General features: G+C 50.9%; 1 protein-coding gene across 1 annotated transcript; it reads right to left on the minus strand.

The window, feature by feature from the left end:
* Window positions 1–2,501: 2,501 nt before the first annotated feature.
* Onecut1 (one cut homeobox 1) lies at window positions 2,502–18,577 on the minus strand. The gene is made up of 2 exons (XM_042687993.1): window positions 17,437–18,577; window positions 2,502–2,840 (listed from the first exon to the last, which is right to left on the minus strand). The coding sequence occupies exons 1-2, from the start codon at window positions 18,575–18,577 to the stop codon at window positions 2,548–2,550; spliced, it is 1,434 nt and encodes a 477-aa protein (XP_042543927.1). The 3' UTR covers window positions 2,502–2,547.
* Between the last annotated feature and the right edge of the window lie 272 nt (window positions 18,578–18,849).

Below are 18,849 nucleotides of genomic sequence, written 5' to 3' on the forward strand. Positions count from 1 at the left end.
AAAAAAAAACCATGAAGTCAAATACATCAAGGCAAATGCAGTTCTTCATGAAAGGAAATGTGTGTGTTAGGTTTCCTTTCTCTCTCTTCAGGGGACAGGAAGGAAAAACAGACAGATGGCTGTGGCCTTCGATTCTTAGATTCTTCTCTCCAGATACCTGTTCATTTTGGATCTAGATGAGAAGATGCTGAGTTACGATGCCGAGCAGTTAGATTTTGGGTCAAGATAGTTTCAAGATGTTCTTTCCATTGGCATTTTAGTGAATCTCCACAGACAACTTATTATTAGGATAATTTTTAGTTTTGTATTTGTATTTTGGTATAGTAATTAGTAGTAATTAGGTATAGTAATTAGAGTATCCAATTCTTTTTTTTTTCTGCCCATCCTGGGGCTTAAGCTCAGGGCCTGAGCACTGTCCTTGAGCTTTTGTGCTCAAGGCTAGTGTTCTACCACTTGAGCCACAGCTCCATTTCTGGGTTTTGCTTTTCTTTGATAGTTATTTGGAGATAAGAGTCTCATAGACTTTCCTCCTTGGGCAGGCTTTGAACTGCAGTCCTCATATCTCAGCCTCCTGAGTAGCTAGGATTACAGGCATGAGCTACCTGTGTCCAGCTCCAATTCTTTACTGGTGGTACCTCAGTAAATTCAGAGAGAAGTTATCTGATATCAAGTTAGTCACTAGGGTACCACTAGTACTTTCTTTTTTCTTTTTCTTTGGCTTTGATTTATATAGCTCCAGTGAAGTGATTTGGGATAATAGAAATGTAAAGTTTTGAATTTGGAATCTCAGGTCTAGTCATTAAAAAAAAAATCTGTCCCTGTTAGAGAAAGGAATAAATGTTATAAAGTTTCTAGGCTTATGCAACAGCAAGAAAGGATGTAGGCATGCTTAGTGAAATAAATTGTTTACTATCAACAGATTCCAAAGTCTGTGAGATTCTGCCCACACCATACTATAATGATTGGTTGAAAATTCAAAATACACTCAACTAGAACTCTAGCTTTTTTTTTTTTCATATGATGCCACTAATTCTACCATTTCTTAGCACCTGCTGTTTTATTGATGGCCAACCTGTAAAATGCCTAGTATTGGCAATAAAATCAACTTGATTTCTTTTTTAGGATGGCTACAAAATATGGGACAATTAATTTTAATAACAATATTGGCCAGCTGACTTTATTTATGTCCCTAAAGTAGTATAATTTTTTTTAAAAAAGTATTTGGTACCAAATGCTTAAAACCAATTTAAGCCATAATTAGTCTAAGTTTTTATTGGATGGTCTTTTATTTTAAAAAGTATCACTCTGAATAAATTGTCTAATTTAGTCACATCTTGCTGTGTTAAACTTAGCTTTGTAGTGTATAAATAGGGGTCCTAATTTGAAAGGGTCCCAAGGTTTTCTCAGCTATGAACAGACCATGGCATCATGTCTATTTGTCTATATGTCTGGATGTACATGTGTATCATATTGACCTCTATGTTATGATATTAGTTGCTTCCCTGAAGCTACATTCTTTCTTGCCAGTTCTGAAAAACTCATATTTCAAATGCCTTCACGCGTCATAAATAATAGTTGTGAATCTATGTGTCATGTATCTTACGGCTCGAGCAGTTCATACGTATAACTTTACATAGTATCTTGTGTAAAAATAGCTTTGGTTATTAAAATCATTGCGATAAAATACCTGCACTATAATATTAAGTGTGTCTTTGGTACCTAGGTGGGTTTTTTTTTTTTTTTTAATGGATGGGTTCTTGTTTCAGTTCTTAAAAAATAGCTGAACATTTCTTAACAAACAAAGAGAATGCATTGGTTTAGGCGTCATTCAAATTTTCTTTGCTGGGTTTGAATCTGCCCTATAGGTTGCCAGCCTGGCAGGTTCAAACATTAGACTCTGACAAGCAAAAACCATCCTCCCAATTCAATGGACTCAGACAGCCTCATGGCACGGTGGTGGTTGTACTCTTCTGGCACAACCCTTCCTGAAAAGCAGCCTTGCCTAAGTCCCAAACCACTGGTAATGGTGGTGGTGGTAGTGGTGGTGGTGTGTGTGTGTGTGTGTACATGTACACACGCACCCCGCCCCACACACACACTTTACTGAGACACCATCCATTTTCATGGTGCTTTGGAACAGATGAGAAAGTTCAATCTTCAAAAGATGTCCACCCGATCGCTCAGAATCACTGCGCTCCAAACCCCTACTTAGCCAAGCGCAGCGAGGATGGTGGTGGACCGAAGGCCTGCGCTCCAGTGGTTGTCTTGCTTCCAGTTCTTCTTGCCAAGTCTTCACCCCCCCAACCCCCGTTGAAGTGTGTGTCTCCAAACAAAGTCAGAACGCAGATGAGCTTGTCTTTGGTTTCTTTGGACTATAAATATCACTTTTTTTTTTCTCTCTCCTTCTTTTCATCTTCAAATATTTCTAAGTATAAACCTGCTATCTTGAGGTCCCGTGTCTTTTTTTATTAAAAAAAAAAAATTTATTCTTCTTCCTTATGATTTAAAGCTTTTCCACCGAGGTTTGAGTTTGTGGGTCTCCTTCCTTCACGCTTTGGTACAGGTGCTGGAGGATGAAGATGAGTTGCCTGAATTCGAACTGCCCTCGTCTTGCCACTTGTCCAGACTCCTCCTCCTGGCGTTCATGAAGAAGTTGCTGACGGTGCTCAGCTCCAATCCCAGCTGCTGGGAAATGGTGATTTGCAATTCTTTGGATGGACGCTTGTTTTCTTTGAATATTGCATGGAGAGTTCGTCGCTGCACATCTGTGAAGACCAACCGGGGCTTTTTGGGTGTATTGCCTCGATCCTTCCCGTGTTCTTGTTCTTTCCTTTTGCAAGCTGCAAAGAGACACAGAGCATGTGAAAAATAGATTCGGGGCAGGGAGGGGGGATGGGCAGGTCCAGGAAGGGACGATAGAATCTGTAGCTCAAGCTCAAGGGCACTGTTTTCCTTTTTTTTTTTTTGTTGGTCGTGGGGCTTGAACTCTGGGCCTGGGCGCTGTCCCTGAACTCTTCAGCTCAAGGCAAGTGCTCTACCACTTCAGCCACAGTGCCACTTCCAGTTTTCTGGTGGTTTATTGGAGATAAGAGTTTCATGGACTTTCCTGCCTGAGACTTTGAGCCTCGATCCTCAGATCTCAGCCTCCCGAGTAGCTAGGATTACAGGCAGGAGCCACTGGCGCCCAGCCATTGTTCCCACTTTAAAACAATCCCAATCTGTAGACCCTGCTGGGGCCTCTCTGTAATCCCAGCACTTGGAGAGTTAGAGATAAGTGGATGAGGAATTGGAGGCCAGTCTGGGCTACTAAGCAACACCATCATCTCAAATAAAACAAAAGAAAATAAAAAAGATCCCTGGATTAGCCCTTAATAGCAGAGTAAGCATCTCAGAATTCATGTGAGCTCAATTAACAAAGGGGGAACTTTGCGGGCAGGGCAGGCCTTATGATACCTTTTATAGCATATCCCAGAGAACACCTTGCTCTCCTTATAAAGCAAAGGCTGCATATAATGGGAAGTATTTATTAAATGCCCAGTTCCCTTAGAACACGGAGCTGCACATTGTGAGCCAAGTGAAGTTCTGTGTGTGTGTGTGTGTGTGTGTGTGTGTGTGTGTGTGTGTGTGTGTGTGTGTGCGCATGCGTGCGTGCACCCTAGTACTGGGACTTGAACTCAGGGTCTAGGTGCTATTCCTTGGATTTTCACTCAAGGCTGGTGCTCTTCTACTTGAGCCACAGCTCCACTTTTGGCTTTTTGGGTGGTTAATTGGAGGTAAGAGACTGGCAAACAAAAATCCTTAGATCTTGGCTTCCTGAGAAACTTAGATTAGAGGCACGAGCCACCAGCACCTGACCTATTAAGGATTCTTAGATGAACTTGAATTCAGAAGAGCCAGGGGCTGGCTCTGAGGCCAGTGATAGTGTGATCTTGGGTTCTGGGCTTTAAGTCCTGTTACCTGTGCCCCCTAGTTCTTACTCTTATGCTCATGCCTGTAATTCTAGCTACTCGGGAGGCTGAGATCTGAGGATCAAGGTTTGAAGCCAGCCCAGGCAGGAAAGTCTGTGAGCATCTTTTCTCCAATTAAACACCAAAGCCAGTAGTGGAGGTGTGGCTCAAGAGGTAGAGTCTTATCCTTGAGTACAAATCTCAGGGACAATGCTCATGCCCTGAGTTCAAGCCCCAGGACCGGCACACACACACACACACACACACACACACACACACACACACACACACAAATCTCAGGGACAATGCTCATGCCCTGAGTTCAAGCCCCAGGACTGGCACACACACACACACACACACACACACACACACACACACACACACACACACAGAGTTTCTACTTCTGATTATAAATTGGAGCCAGCTGAAAAACACTAGAAACATGAGACCCTATACCAAAGATACCAATTCAGCCTCTACGCATTCCTCCTACACACAAAACCAAAGAACTTCTACACACAAAACCGAAGAACTTCTATTCTAAATCACATGTGAACTCTGCAGAATGAAGCTGCCTCTGAACAATCCCAGCAGGACTGATTTTCAGAGACAGTGCATAAGTCTGGGGTAGACTCGGAGGTGCCTGGGAGTTCAGTCCTGGACACCGAAGGCTTTGTTCTATGGTTCTGATGAAAGTGGAAATTGGGTAAGAGGTGTGTGGGGTGGGGGAGGGGAAGGGTCAGATTCTTGGCTGTGATCGCCCCCTCCCCCACCCCTCTGCACTGAGGACTGGACACAGGGTTCCCACACACTATAAGGTGCTCTACAACTGACTTGACCCCCTTTGGGTCTGGCAGTGAGATCTTTTAGCACCAGCTGACAGACCAACAGACAGACAGATCCCTTTCCATTTGTCTAAGTGTCTAAATTAGATGGCAGAGAGAGAGAGAGAGAGAGAGAGAGAGAGAAGGCAGTATGTCTGTGTCATGCTCTGATGATGGACCACATTCAACAATCTATGCTATCTATTTTGGGCAGTGCTGCTCAAACTTTACCTGAACCAGAGTGACTTGGAGGGCAATTAGAACACAGATTATTCCTGGACTCCAGCACAGAGTTTGTGATTCAGTAGGATTTCTATCACGTTCTCAAGGGTTACTGACATGGGTATGGGAAAGGAGAAAGATCAGAAAATAAATCCTATCAAAAAATGTTTCAGCAGGCATATTGATGAGTATGTGCGGAGCAATGCTGACACTATCTCAGGTGTCTTTCGTGATTGTGCAAATGAGTGTGTGTGTGTGTGGAGTGGGGAGAGTTGTCACGTGGAGCAAAGGGCATACAAATAGGGAAACCTAGGAGGCAAGAAAAAGATCCTGTGCATATAGGAAACTTTTTTTTTTTTTGGACAGTTCTGGGCTTGAACTCAGGGCCTGGGCACTTTCCCTGAGCCTCTTTTGCTCAAGGTTAGCACTCTACTGCTTGAGCCACAGCACCACTTTCGGATTTTTTTCTGTTTGTGGTACTGAGGATTGGAACCCAGGGTTTCGTGCCTGCAAGGCAAGCATTCTACCAAAGCCACCTGTGGTAAACTCTTGATATGGAGGGGTATTTGGTTCCAAGACCAGCACTGAAAACCCATGTATAGGATTAGAACTCTAAAAATCACTCAGATTAACCTATAACACAGGTATAAGTAGGTCTAAGTGTTCATCACTGAAACTACATGGAGTAACTACATGATTGTCACACAAAATGGCCGTCGCCCATTTGCTAATGCTCACCAAACACAAGATCTCATTTCACGCTCTTTTCCCACAATGCCATCTACTTCTGCTACAGACACAATACCTTTCAAGAAATCTCAAACATCCTCCTTGTCATTTAAATGAAGCATATTGCATTCTTTATTGGCTTGGGAGGATTATTATAACTTCTACTTTGCCTTTTTGGGGCATCATCTGCTTTTTTTTGGGGGGGGTCCGGTCGTGGGGCCTGAGCTCTGGGCCTAGGCACTGTCCCTCAGCTCTTCAGCTCAAGGCTAGCGCTCTACCACTTGAGCCACAGCGCCACTTCCGGCTTTTTTTCTTTTTGCTTATGTGGTGCTGAGGAATCGAACCCAGGGCCTTGAGCATGCAAGGCAAGCGCTCTACCACTGAGCCAACTTCCCAGCCCCCCATCTGCTTTTTTTTTGATGGGGGGGCATATTGTATTTTCACAAAGTTAAGGGTAGGGAAACACCAGATTGTACAACAATTTAAAAGCAACTGATGGTAACTCAGGCATGATGGCAAGTTTCCCCACACATCAACTGAATTATGTAACATTCATGTAGAGATTATTTTTGTGTGTGTGTTCAAGATGGGTGCTGGAAGTTTACACTTGTAATCCTAGCTACTCAGGAGGCTGAGATCTGAGAATCGCTGTTCATAGCCAGCCCAGGCAGGAAAGTCCAAGAGACTATCTCCAATTAACCACTGGAAAATGGCAAGAGGAACTGTGGTCTAAGTGGTTGAGCACTAGTCTTCAGCAAAAAAAGAAAGCTCAGGAAGCTTGAGTTCAAGCCTCAGGACCAGTACACACACACACACACACACACACACACACACACACACACACACACACACACACTTGTGTTTGAAATTTCTTGAGTTTTTTTTTTTTTTTTTTTGGGTCCGGTCGTGGGGCCTGAACTCTGGGCCTGGGCGCTGTCCCTCAGCTCTTCAGCTCAAGGCTAGCGCTCTACCACTTGAGCCATAGCGCCACTTCCGGCTTTTTTCTTTTTGCTTATGTGGTGCTGAGGAATCAAACCCAGGGCCTCAGGCATGCAAGGCAAGTGCTCTACCACTGAGCTACCTTCCCAGCCCTGAAATTTCTTTTGATTTTTTTCATTACTATTTTTGTCCACGCTTGGTCAAATTCATGAATAAGGCAGGCCTGCTTACTGTATTGCAATTGGAGGTGGAGGTGTTGAGTAGGAACTCTTGACCCTTAAAATATGCACAGAAGCATGTATATAAACACGTTTATGTGCACACATAGGTTATAGATGATGTGTATACATATATACATATATATTTGTGTGTGTACAAACACAGATACACATATTTCTTGGCTTTGTTTGAGAAGGTGTAAAAATAATCACCCTACCCAGGCGCTGGTGGCTCACGCTTGTAATCCTAGCTACTCAGGAGACTGAGATCTGAGGATTGTGGTTCAAAGCCAGCCTAGGCAGGAAAGTCCGTGAGACTCTTATCTCCAATTAACCACCAAAAAACTGGAAGTAGCACTGTGGCTCAAGTGGTAGAGCACTAGCCTTGAGCTGAAGAGTGGAGGGACAGTGTCCAGGCCCAGAGTTCAAGCTCCACGACTGACAGAAAATAAAAAATAAAAATAAAAAAAATAATATAGCAATGTATACATCTGTTCCCAGATCTTTGGTGTCTAACACTATACCCACCAAAATAAGCCAAGGCTCATCAGAGAAGCGTACAAATGAGGCTCAGGGAAACGTTGATAAGCTTAGAATATCCCTTTATGCCAGAGAAGGCCGGAGCAAATGTCAAATGACGTAGGATCCAGGTTAGAGAAGCTAAGCATCAGTCAAATCTGGGATGTTGTGAGCTCCAAAATACTTAAGTATAATAATAAATCATAGCATTAGAGGTAGCTCAGGTGGTAGCTCACCAGCCAATGAGCAAAAGAAAACCTCAGATACTGAGTTCAAGACCCAATCTCAGACAAAAAAAAAAAAGAGAGAGAGAGAGAGAGAGATAACTTATAAGCCATTGGAGAAAAAGGAATGCATGAGCTGACACACTGAAAAATGGACAAGCAAGAGAGAAGACAGAACTGTTTCTCACTGTCAAGAGCTATCAAACATGGCTGGAGTACTGCAAGGAAAAATCATGGTGAACCCACTGGGATAGAGACAAAGTCAGGCAAGAGGCTCAGTAGATGCTAAATCCACGGGGAATTCTGATGAAAATGGGATACTTGCATGATCTTAAGGTGTCACTCTGCAGATAACTTACTTATAGTAAAAAAAAAAAAAAATACCAGTAACTATATAATGGAGAAATTAAGACAGATCTGTGGGTGATTAAAATGAATTCACCAGTTCACTAGGGGACACAGTTGGGTGTCCCCAGATGTGAGTCTCTAAGGAATCACACCCTCATTCATCCAGCTTTCTAGATTAGAAAACATAAGCCCAATGGAATCATTAGAAGACATTTTTAAAAGATTTGAGCTGGGCGCTGGTGGCTCACACCGGTAATCCTAGCTACTCAGAGGGCTGAGATCTGAGGATCGGGGTTCAAAGCCAGCCTGGGCAGGAAATCCATGAGTCTCTGATCTCCAACAAATCACCAGAAAACCAGAAATGGCACTGTGGCTCAAGTGTAGAGCTCTTGCCTTGAGTTGAAGAGCTGAGGAACAGAGCCCAGGTCCAGAGTTCAAGCCCCATGACCACACCACCACCACCAACAAAAGCCAGAAATGGAGCTGTGGCTAAAGCGCTTTAAAGCACAAGCCTTGAGGGAAAAAAAATGTTCCAGGCCCTGAGTTGAAGCCCCAGCATCGTGGACACACAAACAAAATAAAGTGTCTTTCACTTAATAATGGGAGCAGGTTGATAATAAGAGCCTTTTGAGAAGCACCCGTCTTTTAATATCAAGTTTCAACCCAAGAGCTGTTTGTTATTTTGGATTGGGAGAGGTTAGAGGAGAAAAAAACAAAAAACAAAAAACCTTGTAATTTTGTCCAGAAATGCTGACCAAACAGTACTGAGCTACTTCAGGTTCAAGTTTTCCTCCAAGCAGTTATTTTAATCACCACTTCCCCCGTTTAATGAGCTTGTAATGGCATTACATAATCACCCAGCTCACTGGATTAATGATGAAAAGAGGAACTGATTTTTCCAGTTGCATCATTTGAAGTAAATGTTAACTTTCTTTCTGAGTCCTTAGTTAACCGCATTAGTGTGACAAATATGTCTTTGTCTAGCATAAGTAATTAGAATTTAATCACTTTAACTGCATCTTAATTACCCCAAATGAATTGAAAGGACATTTAATAGCAAAGATTAAATTGCCTTAATGAACGATTTTTGTGACTCTATCAATACTACTCTCACGCACTGGCATCGAGGTACTGGCACTGACCACTTTGGTCACTAGGTGGCGCGCTCCACTCGTTTGTTTATTTAATTTCCCCACTGATCTGTTTTTGAAGACAACAGGAAAGAAAGAAAGAAGGAAGAAAGAGAGAGAAAGGAAGGAAGGAAGGAAGGAAGGAAAAAAAGAAAGAGAGAAAGAAAGAAAAAAGAAGGAAAGAAAGAAAGAGGAAGGAAGGAAGGAAGGAGGGATCCATAGTCTTTATGATGTGCTTCTGATAACCTCTCTTTGGGACTATGAGATCATTCGCAGCTGTGAAAATGAAAAAGGGGTGATTTTCAGAAACTGTCGACTCTTGAGTTCCCTGTGGTATAAAGCAAAGGAAGAAGGGAAACACGTGGGCGACTGGAAGCGTGCAATGTTGAAATGGAAATTGTAAGTTGTCCTCTGGACAATTGCCAACCTATATACAGAGCTTTAGCCAATTTATTATTTGGGGGTGTGTGTGTGTGTGTGTGTGTGTGTGTGCAGAGTCTTGAAGTCTGAGTAACGAGCAAGCTTTGGAAAAGCAAAGCGGGTGCTGATGTTGGGCCAAGAAATGTAATTGATGCCCTAGCGCACATCAGAATACCAAGGCTTCAAAGTATGGCGGGCCTGGACCCTTGGGCCCTCCCCTAGGCCTGGGTCCCTGTGGACCATCTCTACCCACAGAACACTTCTAATGAGATAGGTCTTGCCCATCAATAATTGTTTAAGTGAACAAATGGATAGAGAGACTTGGGTTCCATGTCTAGCTCTGTTACTACTTTGCATTCCCTCGGCTGCTTCTTCAGTGGAGAGTAATAAAAAGAAATCTCTTCTAAGCCTTGAAGAAAAAGAAATAATTTTTCATAAGTAACTCCCATTGAGATCCCCAGAGGGAAGGTAGAAGCTCTCTGATATCCAGGCTTTTTATGTATAGGCTTTCTGGACTGGTTGTAAAGGTGAATTAGATACGACCACATTCTGACTGGATACACCTGACCTGGCAACAGAAGCATAGGCCAGAGGATAAGAAGGTTCTGGGCTTTGGATTATGTTCAGGTCATCATTGTTTCTCAGCTGTGTTTCCATAAGCTCATTAAAAGAAAGCAGCCAGAAAATTGTGGTAATTACTGGATGGGGGAACTCTTAAAAAATTCCAATACTCAGGTCATATTCTATAAAAATTATCTCAGAACCTGGCTAGGTGCCGGTAGTTCATGCCTGTAATCCTAGCTACTCAGGAGGCTGAGATCTGAGGACCGTGGTTCAAAGCTAGCCTGGGTAGGAAAGACCCTGAGACTCTTATCTCCAATAAACCACTCAGAAAACCAGAAGTGGTGCTATGGCTCAAGTGGTAGAGCTCCGCTTGCCTTGAGCTGAAGAGCTGAGGGACAGCACCCAGGCTCAGAGTTCAAGCCCCACGACCAACAATAAATAATAATAATAAAGAAATAAAATAAATAAAAATTACCTCAGAAGCCAAGCACCAGTACCTCACTCCTGTAATCCTAGACACCCAGGAGGCTGAGATCTGATGATCTCAGTTTGAAATTAGCCTGGGCAGGAATGTCCACGAGACTCTTATCTCCAATGAACTATCAAAAAGCCAGAAGTGGAGCTGTGGCTTAAGTAGGAGAGTGATAATTTCAAGTAAAAAAAGCTCAAGGGGCAGCACCCAGGCCCTGAGTTCAAACCTCAGGACTGGCACAAAGAAATTACCTTGGGTTGCTGCAAAAACATTTGTTCTAAGTCTGTGAGTGATCCTGATATGTATAAGACTCAGGAGCCATTGGTATGGATAGTAAGTTGGTATCTCCAGGTGTACAACAAACCAACTATGCTCAAGAAACTTAAGTTTCTTCCTCGTTCATTGCTTTGACAAATTCCATGGGTTGTCCTTGTGGGTCTGGTTCTATTCACCTGCTGTCTTATTAAACTTGTCCCATCTAAAGGAGAGCAAAATTCAAGAAGCTAATCTGTTCTGATTTTAAGATAATGTAACAGCTTTTGGGCAAGAGCAACATAGAATAGCAACACCCTATGTTAAAGAATTTGTACACTGCTCACATAACTCTATTCTATTTCAAGAGGATATTGAGCTTAAGTAGTATTAATGTAATTGTATTATAATCAAAACATAAAATTAAGAAGAGATAGGACATTGAGACTGTTAAATGCATTCACATCAGACACAATTTTTTTCTTTTTACTGGATCATATGGCTTATACTTCTTATGTAGGAATAATGAGGCTTTCTTCTCCTAATGATACTTATATTACTGAAATAGACATAAAATGGAAAAAATATATATATTATACACACTTCTTTGTGGATTCTGGGGCTTGAACTCTGGGCCTAGGTGCAATCCTTGAGCTTCTTTTGCTCAAGGTAAGCACTCTACCACTTGAGCCACAGTGCCACTTCCAGCGTTCTTGAGTAGTTTATTGGAGTTAAGAGTCCCACAGACTTTCCTGCTTGGGCTGGCTTTGAACCACATGGTCCTCAGATCTCAGCCTCTTGAATAGCTAGGGTTACAGCTACCAGTGGCCATCGTTAGTAAATACTTGTTGGGTACATTTCTCCAGCATAAGAAATGATCTTTGAACAATCGTTTCTTCCATGACATCCTCCTGCTGCTGCTACCTTGGGTAGGGGGCCATTCCGTTTTGGCAAAATATGGACATTCTCCCCTTTTGATTAGGACTGGAGTGAAACCAGTCACTTCTCATTCTTGGCTTCGTTACAATATTTAGTACGGGTTTAAATATTCCCATCTATGGAGCTCACAAGGAGCGCCAAACACTGCCACCACGTGGACAAGACCTCGAACTGCGGAAGCGGGGGATCAAGACACAGCAGAGCCTCATTTAAATTACTCGAGAAGTTCTCTTTTTCTTACAATGGGGAATACGTTTTACTTGTTTGCTCTCCAAGAATCGCGTCTCTGGAGAACTTTGGGGAGCAAGCATCTGTTTGATTAGCCGAATTGGTCATGAATGTGGAAGCGATGACCTAAAAAAGCTCCGGTAACAACCTTGGTAACACTGGTGTAACAATGATTAGCGATGACTGTGGGTCTCCCCCCCCCCCCCGCCCCCAGCACGGATCAAAGGGATTGAATCGAACGTTTTTAGCTTAATGATCCAACCCCTTGTCACACCCACTGGGATGTGATTTCCGATTTCGTAAGCAGGTGTGCACATGCGCTCAGACCTACACAAAGCTACCACGGAAGAACGACCCGATCAAACCTATCTTCGTGGATAGGTTTGATCTTTTCGATCGCCTCACGGTGCCACTAGTCCTGGTGGGGGCCTCCTGCTCCCATAAACTTTAGAATAGGAGCTGGTTAGCGTTTGTGTTCTCACCACAATTTAAGGCTTCCTAGCCTAGAGGGGAGAATGCTAGATTAGGCCACAAGAGGGTAGGGCCTTGTCCAGGGTCCTGACGCCGCTGGAGGGATCGTCCTCCACCTCCCTTTCACCCACCCCACAGGAGAGTACTGAAAGACTTGGAAACGCAAGGCCTCGGGGCTGCTTTCTGTCCCCGTCAGCTTTCTAGGAGAGAAAACAGCGAAACAAAGAAGCCACTAATCCTCCCATCCGACCACTTCAGAAGGCCAAGGTTAACTTCTCTCTACTTTTTCACACACCCACACCCACACGGCATCAGGGCCCGACTCGGTGTGTGCAGGCTTGGCACCTGATCTGGGGGAAGCTAGAGTTGGGGTATGGGTTTGTGGGGCTGGAGATGTTCCCTCCATCAAACGGTAACCCTAGGCAGGAGAAGCTCAGTCAGTTCACGCCATACCTGGCACTTCCTCTTCCACAGCCTCTTCCTAACCAAACAGTCCCGGGTTTGAACATCACCAGGCCGACAGAGTGTTTCCACGAAACGACGACAAACACACACACACACACAGAGGCGGCCGCAGGCTCGGCTCGCTCGGCCCGCTGAACCTCACTTAGCTGGGGGCCCGGCGGCGGCCGGCAGGGGGCGCGCGAAGCACCCTCGGCGCCGCCACCCAGTCCCGGTTCCCCGGAGCAAAGTGAACCCCCAGGAACAGGACATGTGTATGGGGGGGAGGGGGAGGGAGGAAGGGGAGGGCGCAAGCGTCGTCTCGGCTTCTGGGCGCTTTCCACACGCTCGCTCACCGCGCGGTCCGGGCTGGGTGGGGATGACGCGGGTCCCCTGGCGGGCCGGGGCTCGTGGAGACGCTTTCCCAGGGGTTCGGGGGTGTGTGTGTGGGGGTGCGCTTGTGGGTGGAATAGCCAGAGGACAGGTGTTTGGGGTTCTCTCGGGTGGAGAACCTCACTGCCCGGGCCATCAAGGCCAACACACACACACACACACACTCCACCCATCCACACCTTCAGCCCCTTGCGGGGCTGGTGACCCCCACCCCCCCGGGGGACTCCGCCGGCCGGGGGGGGGCAGAGGACGGGCTGGGAGCTTTCTGATGTCGCAGTCTGCGGGTGTGTGGTCACCCCAAAGGCCCGTGCGTCGTGGCCAGTCCCCCCCCCCCCCCCGCCTCTGGTCCCCGGGGCTCGGAGGAGGCCGCGGCCCCCGCCCCGCCCCCGCCGGCCCTTTGTCCCCGCCGCCGGCCGGGAGCAGCTGCACAACTTGAGACGCAGCCGAGCAGCGTGCAAAGAAATCAGGGTGCTTGTGTGTGGGGTGTGTGTGTGGGGGGAACCTTGAGCCCGGGCCCCTTTCCTGTGCCTGAGCCCCCCACACGCCCAGCCCGGGAGGCTCTCTGGGCCCGGGAGGGGGGGATCTTCAGAGATGGGGGGGGGACCGTGCGACACCTGAAATGTCACCAGCCGGGATAAATATTAACAAGAAAGCAAATGGACATGCGCGGGGCGGGGGGGGGGGGGAGGGTGCGGGTTATCAATCAACCAGGGCCGCAAGGTCACGCACCGCAAACACGGCCCAGGTTGGGTAAGGCGCGACTTTTCTCAGGCCGCCCCCCCCAACCCCCTAACCCCAACCCCCCAACCCCAACCCCGTTCCTGCCCAGGGCAAACACCCCCCCCCTCCCGACTGCAAAGGGGACGAAGTACCCCGCGTCCCGCCCGCCCCTCCATCGCCCCGCTCCACGCGGTCTGGGCGGGGCAGTGCGCGGCACCCGCCCGCTAGCCCGCGCTGTCACCTGGCGCGCCCGTGCGCTGCGCCCGCCGCCGGTACCCGCGGCCCCGGGCCTCTTCCCGCGCCGCGCCCCGCAGCTCCCGCCGTGCGGCCCCAAGCCTGCCCGGATCGGTCACGTCCGAGGCGGAGCCCCCCCACCCCACCCCCCCCACTCGGGACCGGCGGCAGTGGCGCGAGGCCCGGGCCGCGGCGAGCAGCACGTGCAGGGCGCATGCATTGATTTTTCTTAAGGTAGTTCATGTGGTGCGCGTTTGCTCCCGTCGCCCGGCTTCCCACGCGCGCGCCGTAACTCCGTGGGCAGAAGGCGCGCCTCCCCACCAGGGAGGGGGGTTGGCCTGGACCCCCGCTGTGGGGAGCGCGGGGAACGGAGAAGTGAAGCACCCCAACTCCGGGTTCACACACACAGGAGGGCATCTTTTTTTTTTTTTTTTTTTTTGCGTGCAGTGGGGCTAGGAGAGCAGGTGTGCGTGGGGAAGGGCGGGGGGGGGGGATCTCAACAGGCAGAGCCCGAAAGGCAGTAACCTCCTGCAGTATCGGCCAAGGCCAACGCTGCCAGCACCAGACATCTGGAGGACTCAGAAATGGGCCTCACTAGGAAGGAAGGAAGGAAGGAAGGGAGGGAGGGAGGAAGGAAGGAAGGAAGGAAGGAAGGAAGGAGGGAGGGAAGGGAGGGAAGAAAGGGAAGGGAGAGAGGAAGGGAAGGGAGAGAGGAAGGGAAGGAGGGAAGAAGAGAGGAAAGAGAGAAAGGAAGGGAAAGAGAAAAAGGAAAGAAGGAAGGAAAAGAAAACAGGAAGGAAGGGAGAGAAAGAGGAGGAAGGAAGGAAGGAAGGGAGGAAGGAAGGAAGGAAGGGAGGGAGGGAGGGAAGGGAGGGAGGGAAGGAAGGAAGGGAAGGGAGAGAGGAAGGGAAGGGGGGAAGAAGAGAGGAAGGAAGAGAGAAAGGAAGGGAAAGAGAAAAAGGAAGGAAGGAAGGAAAAGAAAACAGGAAGGAAGGGAGAGAAAAAGGAGGAAGGAAGGAAGGGAGGGAGGGAGGGAAGGAGGGAGGGAGGGAGGGAGGGAGGGAAGGAAGGAAGATGAGCTGGCTGATAGTTCTTCCGTGACTTCAAAGCAGGTCTTAACTTTCGTTGCACCCGGATTGCTGTGGGTCCCCTTCCTGAGGCCCTGGGGGGCCCTCGCGCCTCAGCCCCCCCTTTCAGTTGCATGGAGAAAGCGCCTTGCGGTTCTTGCGCGCTGAGCGGCTGCCCGCGCCGGGCGCGGTGGTTTTCTAGGAAAAGGCCACGTGTGCCCGCAGCACCAGCGGGCCGCGGGGCGTCGGGCCAGCGGGTGCCGGCCCCGGGGCCGCAGCCCACTCCACCCCGCCACCCCCAGCTTGACCTCCAGAGGTCAGAGAGGGACGCTGCCTGTCCTTCCTGGGGGTGACAGGCGGGGGACGGGGGGGGGAAGGAGCCAGTGTCCTCAGAAGTGCTGGGGAGGGGGGTGAGGGTGCGAACTAGACTTCTTTTGTACCAACTTCCCACCTTCTCCCAACTTCCTCCCCTGCCCCCCACCCCGGGGGGCTGGCTGGGCCTGGACAGAGGTAGAGGGCTGGGGTCACCCTGAGATTCAAAAAGCCGATGCCCGGAGAGGCGGAGGGTCAGGGCAGTGGACACGGTCTGTCCAGCCTGGGCACCTGGTGAGGTCTTGTCCCCCCCCCCCACACACACAATGCTGGAGAGCGGGCGGTATTCCCTGGGCATTCCCACAGCCTCCCCTCTCCAATCCTCCCCCTCGCTGCCTCCCCTGGCGCACCTGAGTGAGAACTTTGGACAAGTTGGACGCGAAGGACGGACGCACGGAACGAATCAAGCTGGGACACCTGGCTGGGTCGAGTAGGAGGCTGGGTGATCGGAGGTGCCCAGACCCAGGAACCGTTTGGGGGTCCGTTTGGGGGGGGCTGAGAATGGCAGGCGACACCTGCCGCTCCCTCCTCCCCACCCCACCCCACCCCCAGGCTCCCAGGGGCCGGCGCCGGGGGGGGGGGTGGGGGAGGGGGCTTAGGCCTCACGCTTCGGAGTTTAGTCGGCGAAACGGCTCGGCGCCCCCGGCTCAGAGCGATTGACTGTCTCGCGTCCTCCAGGGACGAATTAATGGAGAACGATCAGTTAATTAACAAACCCTCATTCGGGCTTTTACCTTGCTCTTCGCTGAGGCCCCAGCCAGGGCTCCGCGCCGCGCGGAGGGGGGCGGCGGGGGTGGGAAAGGGGGGGGGACATGAATTCTGGAGTCTATCCACGGCCCCAGCTCCCCGTGGAACCCGGCCCGGCCCGAGAGCCCCGCCGTGGTCCCGCTCGGACTCAGCCGTCGCCCGGTGTGTGTGTATGGGGGGGGGGGGGTTCCCAGTCAACTCCAAGACAGCCAGGCCAGGGGTTCGGGCCCCCCACCTCTGTTTGTGGGCGGTGTGTGTGATGCACACGCGCCCACCCTCCTGCCCAAGGGTTTAGACGCAAAACTCACTTAGAGGAACACAAGAAAATATCACAAAGCTCCAGTGATCGCGGCTCTGCGGTTTCTCCCCGGGCACCGGGTCTGCCTCCCTCCCTCCCTTTCCTACCCAGCGCGGGTTCAGCGCCTCGACCCGCAGCTTCCCGGGGATAGACCGTGAGCACGGGGGGCGGGGGGGGCGGAGAACGGAGATCGTCGCGGGTTCAGCTAAACAGTGACCGGCCAACACCCCCCCCCCCGTTCCGACACTCCGGTCCCCCGCTGGGGAACAGCCCCAGCCCGCTGGAAGGGGGCGAGGGGGGGGGCGATCCTAAGCGCAGTGGCGGGTACGCTTCGTCGCGGTCTTCCTAACCTCTCCGGGGTTCGATCGCAAAGCCACGCACGGACTCTGCGCCCCAACGTCCCTGCCAGGTTTGGAGGCTTATCTTCCGGCCTCCGGGTGTGCGACTCTCCAGCCGCGCTCCGGAGCGCAAACACCACCCAGAGAAGAAACTCCGGGCTCCCCAAAGCCCGCGGCGCACGGAGCCCTGGGGGAGGCGGCCGGCGGGGAGGGTGTGTGTGTGTGGGGGGGGGGGAATGGATCTCCACCCCTCTGCAGGAAAAGGGATTCCGCTTCCCCTTTTTTGGGGGGAGGGTTCCTGGGTCCCCCACCTCCAAATCTGGCTCAGGGTGGTGGAGGGGGGCGGCGGCGGGAGGGGAGGAAGCCCCGCTCGCTCTCACCTGCCAAGCGGAGCGCGGACATGCGCTGGAACTCGGGCTCCTGCAGCCATTTCCACATTCTCCGGAAGGTCTCCCGGCCGGATTTGAGTTTGCTCCAGGGTTTGGGGTTGCGCAGCAGGTCCGAGAGGGTCCCCTGGGAGCGGCAGAGCACCCTCTGCGCGAAGATGGCCTGTGGAATGCTGTAGCGCTTGAGCTCGGTGGTGATACGCTGCGCTACCTCTTTGGTGTTGATCTCTTCCATCTGCCCTGAATTACTTCCATTGCTGACCTGCGCGCCGGTCACCGAAGGATTGGGTTCCCGGGCGGTGGCCAGGAGCTGTCCGTGGCCCTGGGCGTTCAGGTGGGCATGGGGATGGTGCGGTGGAAGGCCGTTGATGGGCACCATGCCCGCCGAGGTGGGCGTGAGGTGCTGTTCCCCGTGGCGACCAAGCATAGCCGGGTGGTGGGCTTCGAAACCATTCGGGGTGAGCATCTTGTCGGTGGGCATGGCGGCGCCCGGGTGGGCGTAGTGGGGAAGCCCTTGTTGGGAATTGTGGAGGCCGCCCAGCCCCGAGCCGGACAGGGGCGAGAGGCTCTGGCCCATGGTAGTCACGTCCTTGTGGTAGGGGTTATACAGGTTATTCATGGAAGCCAGTCCGCGCTCGTCCCGCATGAGGGTGAAGCTACCGCTCACGTTGCCCGCCAGCCGCTGGTGGTGGTGCGGGTGGTGGTGGTGGTGGTGATGGTGGTGGTGGTGGGGGAACTTGTCCGATACGGTGGAGATGGGGGGCAGCGGCTGCAGGGGGGTTAACGTGGTGTAGGTGGTGGGCATGCTCATACCTGGGGGCGTCTCACAGGCCATGGTCATCGTGGGGTGCAGGGGGCCGGCCAGGCTGTGCTCGGGGGCTCGGTGGTGGTGGTGATGGTGGTAGTCGCCTCCTCCGCCGCCGCCGCCTCCTCCGCCGCCGCCGCCGCCGCCGCCGTCCAGCAGGGACGCCATGCCCACGGAGCGCGGGTGCGCCGGGGCCAGGTGGCTGCCGCGGTGCGCCACCGAGGCGCGCGCGTGGGGGCTGCCGCCGAGCAGGTCGGCGGGGGCGGGCACCGGCTCATGGCTCACCCCGTGCAGCTCGCCGATCGCCTCCATGGTCAGCTGCGCGTTCATCGTGGTGGTCGGGGCGAGCGGGCGGCGGACACCACATCGATGGGGCCGGGCAGCGGCCGGCGGCGGCGGCGGCGGCGGCGAGGGGCGATCGCGCGCGCGCGCGGAGTCCGGGCTTCACATCGGCATCGGCGGCGGCGGCGGTGGGGAGACCGCGAGCTCTCCTCACCGTGGGGGGCTTCGGGTGTTGTCTCCGTCCGGGGTTGTGTGTACGAGTCTCCCCTTCTCTCCTCCACCTTCCTTTCTCCCCCCCCCTCCTCTCTCTTCGGCCTTTT

The sequence above is a fragment of the Dipodomys spectabilis genome, unplaced genomic scaffold (genome assembly GCF_019054845.1).
Source record: "Dipodomys spectabilis isolate Male_0828 unplaced genomic scaffold, ASM1905484v1 ptg000108l, whole genome shotgun sequence".
Classification (NCBI taxonomy): Eukaryota; Metazoa; Chordata; class Mammalia; order Rodentia; family Heteromyidae; genus Dipodomys; species Dipodomys spectabilis.